This window comes from Suncus etruscus, chromosome 11 (assembly GCF_024139225.1).
Source record: "Suncus etruscus isolate mSunEtr1 chromosome 11, mSunEtr1.pri.cur, whole genome shotgun sequence".
Classification (NCBI taxonomy): domain Eukaryota; kingdom Metazoa; phylum Chordata; class Mammalia; order Eulipotyphla; family Soricidae; genus Suncus; species Suncus etruscus.
In genome coordinates, this window is record NC_064858.1 from 15,685,115 (window position 1) to 15,696,860 (window position 11,746).

An 11,746-nucleotide genomic window follows, 5' to 3' on the forward strand; every position below is an offset into this window, starting at 1 on the left:
CTATCCCTCTAATCCTTAAATTTAATATTTAAGACAATCCTAGGATGAAGCTTTTATTGTCCCAGATTTTTAGATGAAGCTACTGATTTTGTAGTATTTTAAATATTATGAAGCCGGGTATACATTTTTTACTTTTCATCTAACCCCTTGACCATGGTAATCAAATTCTGCACATGCTGGTGTGTCTTTTGAGTTGACTGAAATCTGAGACTTCCTTGGAGTGGAGGAGGGAATTTCTCAGTTTAGAGGTTTATTTGTAGAGCACCTTTGTTTCACTTGCCATAGGCAGATAATTGTAGTCAGGTTGATGCTACTGATACTAGCAAAAGTTAGTAATTTATGTCTGATAAACATAGGTTTGATCTTAGATGAGAGAACTGCACCTCATGGGGACTGGTTCATTCCAGGCTTTCTGGACTATCCCTATTTGTCTTCAAGGAGTTGATAATTTCATACAAAATTTAGCAGTGGTTGTTCTAAGTCTTTAAGTAATGCCATTGAAATTTTGATAGGGATTGTATTGAATCTTTATATTTTGACAGTTAATACTTTCAACTCATGAGCATAAAATATTCATTTCCTTATTTCTTTTTAAAAGTGTCTTTGTTTTCAATGTATAAGTTTTTCACATTCTTTGTTGACCACTTGCTTTTGCAATTTCATTTTTGAAATTTATTTTCTATTTTATTGTTTGCAAATAAAACGCAGCACATTTTTATATATTGATCTTGTAGCATTTTGAGAAAGTTGGCTTTTCAGCAATTTGCTGGATGCTCACTAGAAATGTTTGTAGAATGAATTAGTAAGAGCTTTTTAAATATTATCTTTGAGCAAATACATTGGCTTTCGTGTGTGTGCTAAGCAGTGTGCTGAACTTTTTATCAGGGGAAAGAATGTTTTTATTTAATTAGAAAGAAAGAAGCAATTAACAAGGTTTGGACTATAATGCAAGAATTAAAATGTCAAGATAAGGATATAAAATGAAGAAAGACTTCTTAGTGCATCTGATTCAGCTTCACAAATTGTGATAGTTATGGTATTGTTATATGAATATATGGTAGACTAGGCAGGAGCAGAGAAGTTAAGAAATTTAGCACTCCTGACAAAATGGTAGGGCTAATAGGACGACAAGTTAGGTAAAGTGGCCAGACACCTACTGGGGGCAGAGCAAGAGCGTTGTATCTCAGGCTTTCTTATTCTCATCTAGCTTCAGCATTTTTGTCATTTCTTTTTCACTTTTCAACAGTTATACCATTTGCTATTTTTTCTCTGTTATTACTGTAAATGCATATTTGTGACAAGCAATTAAATGTGTTATAACTATAAAGCTCTTAGAACTCTGCCTGGCATGTTTTAAGTACTATAGAATCATTTTTAAAACAAAACTAAAGCAATATTTTATTTAGGGTACTTTTGTGAAATATTAGGAATTACAATTTAACATGAATTCATCAAATGACAAATATATATTTTCACCTCTTGATACTTGGACTTCCTTATACACCCGTTTGCTAAGTGCTTTGTGTATTCTAGAGCCCCATCTTCTCCTCTTTGTAGCAGAAAAGAAAAGCACTGGCAAAGGATAATCCAGACCTACTACCCAGGCACAGTAATTCTCCTGCTAACCATGGAAGTTGAAAAATGCTTGTTTTTGTTTTGGGGCCACGCCCATTGACGCTCAAGGGTTACTCCTGGCTATGCACTCAAAAATCATTCCTGGCTTGGGGGGGCCATATGGGACGCCAGTGGATGGAACCACGGTCCATCCTAGGCTAGTGCTTGCAAGGCCTTACCTCTAGCACTACCGTTTCTGCCCCTAAAAATATTTTAATTGAATTTTTTATTTATCATTGACTTATGATACTTTCAGTGCTTAGTTCATGTTTAGTCTCTATCTCCAACCTTTTTCATTTAACAAAACAATATGTCCAAATCATCATAAATTCTTTATAAGCCAAAGTCCCTGTTTTTAATTCTTCCTAAATTATGTCCTTGGTTTTATATATTTAGATATTTACAGCTTCAAAAATGTTTATTTATGCAGTGAAAATATTTGAGGTGGGGTTTGCCAAAATTGTACTGTTTTATTGAATTTGGTCAAAGTGTGTAGAGATAATACATAATCATCCAAAGTTATACAATTTGAATATCTCAAGAAAATTTTATCTATGTTAAAACTCAAAATAGAGAACTCAAATTTTTATCTGTGGGAAAGATCTATTATTAACCAAAAAAATAAAACTCCTGGGAAATAAGCCAAAGCTAAGGACTTGTATGCACTTCAGATGCCTTAAGACTTAGGAATAAGCAAGTGTCTTTCAGAGTGAAGTGATGTTTCAGTATTCTGTCTGCAGAATATTTCAGAATACTCCCGCCACCTTGAAGCAACAGTTTGGTTGCTTCAGTACTACATAGAACAGATGTGCTTCCTCTTCAGATTCAAATGTGTTTTTCTAAAAACCTTGATCTACTTTGATGAAAACTAAAAAACCTTCTCACTTTCTTTGACAGAAAAAAAGACAAGCTTATGAATCAAACCTCATTTGTGATGGTCTAGAGCTAGAAGCAACAAGATCAGTAAGTGTTCATCTCTGACTAACCCTGAACATTTCACTTAGGAGCCTGCATGTCATTTGGAATGCAGGAATGGCATCTGAGACTTGTAACTCTAGCCACACCTTAGTTCTAGTTTGGGAAGGGAGTCACTCAAAACCTGCTTTATAGATTTTATATTTGTTTTTGTTAAGGTCTGCAGATCAATTTTTCAGAACAGATTTTAATAATAAATTATGCATAAATGATTCTCACCTCTTAAGAAACTTAAAAGATTTTATTATTCAAATAATAGGTTGAGTTTTTGTTTTTGTTTTTGTTTTGAGTATTTAGAATTAGACTACATGAGAAACCTGACTGGTGTTACATTTTAACTTAAGATCCCACCCTCTGAATTGTCCTCCCTGAGAGAGATTTGTGGGAATCATGCTATTGTTCCTTGTTGGTGTACCTAGCTGAGACCCTGGATTTGGGTGTAGATACCTAAGACCCACCCATTTCTGGGAGGGGTCTTGGGAACCGGATATTAGGTGTGACCTTACCTGCAAGACCCGGCCCATTCCTGGGAGGGGTCTTGGAAAAGTTAGATAAGCCTTGAACGAAGGGGATTTGGGCCTTTCTGCGCTGCTGGGCGCTCTGGCTTTTGGGTCGTTGCCTCTTTTGGTCTTGGACCAGGATGGAGGCCAAAGGGAAGATGGCCTGAAAGGTGTTAAAGACGCAGGGTAGCCTAGAATGGCTGAATGCTTTAAAAGGTTATCGAGATTAGGCCACAACCATGTGGTGAATAGGGCATTGAATAAAGCTGATGGTTTCTAATGCCTGCATGTGAGTGAGTGATTTCGCCTTTCACCTGGGCCTGGAACCCGCCGGCAGGATGGGGTTGCAGAGCCATGTGGCCTGGGGTGGCAGAAAGAAATCCATCGCCATCCACTGCCATCCAGCACCATCCTTAATTATTTGTATTCTACAGTTTCCTAAGGGGGGGCTGAATATATTTATTAGATTAAAGGGCTTAATTGGTGGTGGCTAAAGAGATCGATGGTTTGTTAATTGACATAGACTTGTCAATACAGTTAGTATCTGCACCACCATCTTAAGATAATTACATCCAATTTTTTTTTGTGATTTATATAATTTACATTTTTATTACAGTTTTGCTCATATAATAGTTTATGACAAAAACTAGAAAAGTAAGAATTGGGAAGTAAAAAATTATCTGTATTTAAATTATCCTATAACCTTGTAAGCTTGAATACATTTCCTACAAAATGTTTATACAAAAACATGTGCAAATTCAATTAGAAATATTTATACAAAATGTATAAAATTTTATATAAAAATATATAAAAATTAGTACATTTTTCTGATTCAAAGGAAGAGTTATACTTTAGTTATTAATCTGTTGTTTTGGAGACCAGAAAGAGACCAAAGGCCTTGTATGTAACCTGATCCTGATTCAACTCCTCAACACTACATAAGGTCCCTTGTGCACAGAGCCAAGTGTAAGCCCTGAGCACAACCCCAGGTATGGCACAAAAAATTTTTTTTTGTGTGTTGTGTAGAGATATTTGTGAAACCATGCCCAGTAGTGCTGATAATGAAAGAGGCCCATGCCAAGCAGGATTGGCAGTGCCAAGGATAGAAAGAATTTTGGGCTGCACACATGCAATATATGCTCATATATATATTTTCCCTTTAAATGCACTTCTGTATTAATAAATATAATTCTTTTACATCATGTTTAATGACCATGCAACTTGATATTAAATGGGTATATAATAAAGTCTTATTGGCTTAACAATTTTGTTATTGTATTTTGAGACAATTTCTTCCTACAGTTTCTATTTTATTTTACTATGTTCTCTTCAAAAATTATTAAACTTAAACAATTTTTAATTTTAACTTTAAAAAAAATTATTTATAATTATCATTATTTACAAAGTCAATCATAGTTGAGATTCAGATATACTATGTTCTACAAACCAGTCCCCCCCATCAGCATCAGCTTCCCTCACCAGTGTCTCAGGTTCCCTCCCATTCTTGGGAATGGTTTAAGAATTTTTGATCATTATTATCATAATTACATTGTAATAAATAATTATAAATCTTTTTATTTTAGTCATTTATTTGGATCAATATATTAATAAGGAAAGGGCCAACCCAGGAGAAGTTGAAGGAACTCAGGGCGACTCCCTAGTGAAGTTAAACTCCTTAGTTCAGTCCAGGGTCAGCAGTGCAGAGCTACTTGGGTCCAGTATTACTTGGTGCTATCAAGGTTCTACTTAGGTAGAGCTCACAGGCCTACTACGCCTACATTCAGTGTTGCTTGCACTGGGGATGGTGGGAAGGTGCCCAAGGGTTGAACTGAGGTCTTCATACAGGTGAGTTTCACGTGAGCTTCCTCTGCAGTGCCTAAAGTTTGCTTTTCTTGTTTTGAAAATACTAGTTATTTTATGGGAAGAACCATGAAAAAAATATTTTCAATTGCATTCAGTTCATTGAACCAAGAAATTACCTTTAAAAGTTAAAATTTACAGTGGTGGTCTGCAACTCTTAATTTTTTCTATCTTCACTTTCCAAAGTGGTTCTGTATATTCATTCACATGGTTCCAACTACCAACAAAATGAGAGAAATAGATGTGTTCTAAACTTGTGAAAGCAGCTTGTTTGGTTTTTACAGCTTGTGTTTTCTTTCTTCCAATCTAGGTTTTATGACGACAGGCTTGTATTTGTAAAAGTCCATGCCCCATTTGAAGTGTTATGTACATATGCAGAGTTAATGCACATCAAATTGCCCCCTGAAGCCCAATGATCTGAAAACCAAGACCTCAGCCTTTGGAAATTTTAATTGGTTTACCAAAGTTCTCCAAGTGGATGAAAGTCTGATTAAGCCAGAGCAAGAGTTTTTTACTGCCCCATTTGAGAAGAACCCGGATATGAAGTTTTATATCCATGATAAAGATACCTTTTTCACCCCAGCCACCAGAAGCCGCATTGTAAGTCTTCTAAACCAAATTTCATTGCTATTTGTGGGGAGGATTAGAAACAGTCCTGTTGAAATCCGTACTGGTTTGGATGATTGGTGTCACTTTATTTCAGAAGTTGTAAAAATGAAATAGCAGTTGGAAAAGGAAAATAGCAAAAATAAATGCTTATAGACTCCTGTTCCAAAAGGAAATAGTGGTGGTTATGCTGCACGAATCACACCTTCTATTTTGGAATTGCTTTAGGTTTACTTTATCCTTTCTCGGATCAAGTATCAAGTAAGAGATAACATTAAGAAGTTTGGGGATCAACAAACTTGTAAGCTCTGGAATCTACAAAGCAGCTTTCCCTCTCCATGATGTAAGTCAAAATAACTTGAGATAAAATAACATATCTAGTGTATGTTTTTGTGTTGTTTAAGGAAAAACTATCTTGGCCTTAAGTTTCTTCCTTGTCAAAGCAGTTTATAATTGCAAAATTATTAATTTACTCAGGGAAGGAATCAGCTTACTTAGCCTGTTATTGAATCTCAGCATAGAAAAGAGCTCAGTTTGAGTGAATGTGTGAGTAACAGCACTCTCCTGTAGTTAATGTGAAAGTCATACTAGTTAATAGTTAAAAGTGATGAACATTGGGGCCGGAGAGATAAGCATGGAGGTAAGGCATTTGGCCTTGCATGCAGAAGGATGATGGTTCGAATCCCGGCATCCCATATGGTCTCCCGAACCTGCCAGGAGTGATTTCTGAATATAGAACCATGAATAACTCGAGTGCTGCTGGGTATGACCAAAAACAAAACAAAACAAAACAAAACAAAAAGTATGAACGTTGCCCAAATACCCATCGCTTCTGACTTGAGAAAAATCATGTTAGCCTGTTTCTCAATCTCTTCATTAATAAGATGGTGTATAATAATATATAATTCAAAGTTGTTATGATAAACAATTTAATCAGTGAGAATGTTCTAAGTCTCTAAATAAAAAATAAATAATTAATTAAAACCCCTGGCAAATTGAAAGTACATTGTTATTTTCATAAATAACCAGAAAGGCATTAGCTCACTTCTTTGTCTTCCAAATACATGCTACACCATCTCATTTATCTTGTTTTTATTACACAGAATAATGGTATTCTCCCTGAAATACCATTTTCAGCTGTGCCTGGAATATCATAGGGCTTTGAAAAAGACATCTGTCAGGGTTCTGTCACAAATGGTAATATAGTAGAGTGTTGGCAGTTTTAAAGGTCTGTGTGCTGAAATAACAGCAGCCCTTCAAATTTAAGAATACTTATCTAGCTATCATCTCTTATGAAATGAAAATTTTAAATATGACTGCTTCAAGCCTGAATAATTTCATAAGTTTTGGAAGAGCGTAAGCTATTTAAATAGAGTTCTGTCACTGAAATATCTGCTGTTATGGCACTGGTACTTTGTTCCATTCATTGTCAGTTTTATCTCAGTCTATGATCAAAGAAAGAAAAAAACTGCAATTGATACTCATAACTGTGTAAATATTTGTAGTATTATTTATAGTCATTTTGTACTATGTAATACTTGTACGTGAAGAAAATAATGAAACATATGCATGGTATAGCATATAGCATAACGTTGCATGCCCATGACAGGTGCATAATTAGATAGCAGAGAAGATGGAAAGACCAACTCTGAGCTTCCTAGTCAAGTGGTATATGTTGCTGCCCCCCCAAAATGAGCAATTTATAGCAGAACATGAACTTTGGAGATTTCTTACAGAATATCTGTTATAAATAACCATCTAGGATGCCCACGCTACTTTAGTATTCAGTTTGCATCTCCCAAGCCCAGGTTTTTTTTTTTCCCACTAAAGCCTCATTTAAGCACATTTTTCCCATATCCAGGCTGAGAAATGAGCCCCCTCTGGTATTTAGGACAGTTAAATAGAGGTTAAGACCTTGTTAAGACCTAGCTGAGTGATTAATCTGGGTCTAATGTAGGAGAAAGGAAAATAAATGGGGGAGGGCATTTTAGCATAAGAATATTTTAAGCAGAGATGGGAAATTTTGCTTCTTAAATAAACTAGGTATGCCACATAATACCACTGTCTCTTGTTGTTTCTGTATTATATTTTCTTACATAACTGCTGAGTTGGAACACAGTGAATGCCTGGGTTTAGAATTGATCCTAATACTAACAATCCTAGACTATTTTTCCCACTGTCCACAGAGAACATCTAACTGTCAGGTGGGCTTCCATTGTGGAAATATGAGAATTCATTGTGGAAGTAGGAAAATATACTAGTTTTGTATTTGTTCTGATTGGCCCATTTGTAAGAACAAAAAGTAATCTGAGAGATTATCAACCAAAGATCAGCAGTGTCCTCAAAGATTTAGAACTATCATTCTCCCCTAGTGACACTGATAGATGGCCCCACGAGAGGTTGTCAAAACCCTAGTTGAAAAATTACTAAATTCTAGTGGTTTTTCTATCCCTGCAGATGAGAAGACATTGATCTCTGGAATATTTGTTCACCTTTTTGTTGGTTTGTTTTTTTGGGCCACACTCTGGCAGTGCTCAGGATCATTCATGGTGGTGCTCAGGTAACTTTATGGGGTGTCAGGGGATCTACCTGGGATGGTCATGTGCAAAGCCATGTGAAGTACTGGAACCCACATTTAAATGAATATATTGTGTATACTTGGTGATTGTGTTGTTTCTCTTATTTGCTTCTGCTTCCCAGTGCAACTTTGGCCATCCGTCAAGAGGATCCTACCTGCCCTAGCGAACGATACCTTTTATACAGAGAATGGGCTCATCTCGGAGCATATACAAAAAGCAAGCCCTTAGATCTCATCAGGTAATGTTGTTGTGAAGAGGACTCCAGTAGGAAAGACTCAGGGTTGTCTCATGACATGTAAACATGAAAATTCTCTGAGTACGACTATCAGGAACTTCACCCAAAAAAATCTGAGTTTCTACTATTTTGGTTTTTATGGAGACTTCATTATATAGATATTATCATATATATATAATACTTCATTATATAGGTTGTTTCATTTCTAGCTACTTTCTCTCTTAGAGGTTATTTGAATATAATTCAGTGCTTTTAATACTCATCATAATAACATAATTGCTCTTTCTACTATGAGTAGCCCTGAGTCATCTCATTAGCATAAATATATAGAGACCTTTTCCCCAAAAGGCACCTTATTTTCATATTTTCATAACATTGATCATTCTTTCCACCATGAGCATCAAAGACATGCCTATGTTGGGAAATCAGGAAATGAGGAAGTTTATATCCTAAGAATGAGAACAAGGACCCACTAAATTCATTACTTGAAAGTAACTTAAAATAGATTAAATTTCATGGCAAACAGCCAACACTACAAATAAATTAATAAGAAGATGAAATACTGTATTTAAGAGTGATAAGTTTACTGTCTTCTAATTTTGCTTTAGGATACAGTTCACTATATCAACAAAGACAGAGTGATTAGCACAGTGTTTGTCTTCTTAGTCATGAGTGCGAACTGTTTCCAGTAGCTTGGGAAAAAAATTGCTGTGCACCTACAGCTTTTTTAACTAAACAACCTTTTATTATTCTTATTAATTTTGGATTCCTTAAATATATATTATTTCATTTAGCATCCTCTTTAGCCAGAATTTCATTACTATCACATTTTTATAATAACACTGTAATTTAGATATTTTTCTGTGCATTGGCCCTGCTAAAATAGAAATATGCATCTTTCATATGGTAAGAATCAACAGGAAAATTTTCCTTTAAGTAGCAGGGGGAATGTGTATTTATAGATTCTTTTAAGAAAAATTATGATGCTATTGGTCAGCCATCTTCTACCTCTTATAGTCTGTTTAGTTTACTAGAAATAGGAATCATGGCCTTTGTGTGAGCAAAAAGTCACCATCCTGTCTTTAGCAGTATGTTGCATTTCTTTGTTTTATACTGTAAAAAATTAAACACAAAAAATGTTTTTTGTTTGTCTTGGTTGGTTGGTTTATTTTTTGTTTTTTTGGGCCACACCTAGCGGTGCTCAGGGGTCATTCCTGGCTATCTGCTCAGAAAATAGCCCCCCTCCTGTTAGGCACAGGGGACCATATGGGATGCCGGGATATCGAACCAACCACCTTAGGTTCCTGGGATCGGCTGCTTGCAAAGCAAATGCCGCTGTGCTATCTCTCCGGCCCCCTTTGTTTATTTGTTTTTTTGTTTTGTTTGTTTTCAAAAATGTTGTAATAGGAAAAAAAGACTAAAATCTGCAAAACAAAATAAAAGCAAAGAAGTATGTAAACAAAAATTTTGATTGAAAGGAAGAAAATTATCATGAGTTGGGGTAGAGTAGTGAATTAAAGTTTCTTTTTAGCAGATAATATAAACTAAGACTTAAATATTGAGGGGCTGGAGAGATAGCACAGTGGTAGGGCATTTGCCTTGCATTGCAGCCAACCCTGGACTGATGGTGGTTCAAATCCCAGCATCTCATATTGTTCCCCATGCCTGCCAGGAGTGATTTTGGGGTGCAGAGCCAGGAGTAAACCCTCAGCACTGCTGGGTGTAACCCAAAAACCAAAAAAAAAAAAAAGTAGTATTTTTTACAGATTGGAAAAAAGTCATTCTAGGAATGGTCTTGGTACAAGAAGCAAGTTTTAGAAAACAGTTAAGACCAGTGCAAAAGAGAAAGAAAATGTTGAGATACAAAGTTATAAGTATATCGGGAACACAAAAAGAAATCTAGAGTTAAGTTTGTGAGAAGCAGGTGTGATATTTTTAAGCATTTTAATAATTTTACCTCATACCACAAAATTTTTTTTTTTTAGTTTTTGGTTTAGTGCCCAAACCAGTTGTATTCAAGAGCCACTCTCTACTCTTTGGTCATGCCCAATGTTTCTTGGGAGAACCATACAGTACTGAGGGTTAAACTCAGGCCTATAAACATGCAAAACATGTCCCCACCCTTTCAACTGTCTCCAACTTCTCATTCACTTTTTGTAAAAATTGGATAGAGAACTGATTTCAGGGTGCACAGAAAGCTAGTGGATAAGGTAGAATGCTATTTAAATATGCTAGATGAGAGACTGTGCGAACAAATTTATAATGCGCTATGAGGCTAGAGATAATAGAACTTTGTTATGGAGAGTATAGTGATGGCATCCCCAACTTCCCTGAAACCAAGGGTCTGTTCTTTCTATTATATCTCAATAGCCCTTGCAGGTATCTATCCACCTATATCTAGAAAGAACTCCTACCCATAAGAGAATTTTAAAACAGTCCTTTTTGTTTGAATTGACATTTTATGATGGGAAACTTTAAATACACAAAGGTATACCATAGTTTATCAAACCTGCATTCAACTCCAAAAATTATCTCGTTAGTCTTATTTTATTTCTAGTTTCTTCCCAGTTTTCCATTGACTCTTTGTAAGGGAGGATGTTCCCAAGTGTTGCTCTGGAGGCCTATGGGCATCTCTAATGATTGGTCAACCAGGACAGTGGTTCAGTCTAAGGGCCTAAGATCCCATGCTACTTAGGACCTGTAGTGCTGGGTCTTCCAGATTCATACCTGATGATGTTTAAAGGATCATATGATGCCAGGGATCAAACCTACATCAGGTTAATACCTAACATATGATCCAATTACTAATAGTATCTCCTGACCCCTGAATCTATTTTATTTATTTTTATTTTTTGGATTTTGGTTTTGGGGCCATACCTGGGTGTACTCAAGGGTTACTTCTGGCTCTGAACCCAGAAATCACTTCTGGCAGGCACAGGGGACCCTATGGGATACGAGGGATAGAACTCAGGTCAGTCACATGAAAGGCAAATGCCCTCTCTACTGTGCTATCACTCAGGCTTCCCCTGAATCATTTTTTTTAAAAAATCATATATATATATATATATACATACATACATACATACATCTATTTTGCTGGGTAAAGATCTTCTTTGAATACAGAGTGTTTTTTCTTTAAGTTATCAAATAATACCAGTTTTGCTGATTGTCACAAAGTATTTTTATAGTTGTCTTGTTCAAGTTTAAGACTTGAACAAGGTTGATCTCTTGTAATCTCTTCTAGTCCATAAGTTTCACATGTCTTCCCTACATCCATGCCCTCCAGAATTGTTAAGAGTTTCTCTGTTCTCTGTTTTTCTTATATTACTCTCCTTTTAGTATGAGTGAACTTGTTTCTCTGTCCCTTGTATTTGCTT

At 35.8% G+C, this 11,746-nt stretch overlaps 1 protein-coding gene across 1 annotated transcript in view; it reads left to right on the top strand.

Annotated features, from left to right (window-relative positions):
• Positions 1 to 11,746, top strand: part of ANO6 (anoctamin 6) — a 194,223-nt gene that overhangs the window by 124,208 nt on the left and 58,269 nt on the right. Inside the window, 7 exon segments of the mRNA XM_049783882.1 lie at positions 2,512 to 2,577; positions 5,234 to 5,347; positions 5,349 to 5,549; positions 5,784 to 5,840; positions 5,842 to 5,898; positions 8,256 to 8,276; positions 8,278 to 8,372. Of these exon segments, the coding sequence (XP_049639839.1) occupies positions 2,512 to 2,577; positions 5,234 to 5,347; positions 5,349 to 5,549; positions 5,784 to 5,840; positions 5,842 to 5,898; positions 8,256 to 8,276; positions 8,278 to 8,372 (611 nt within the window).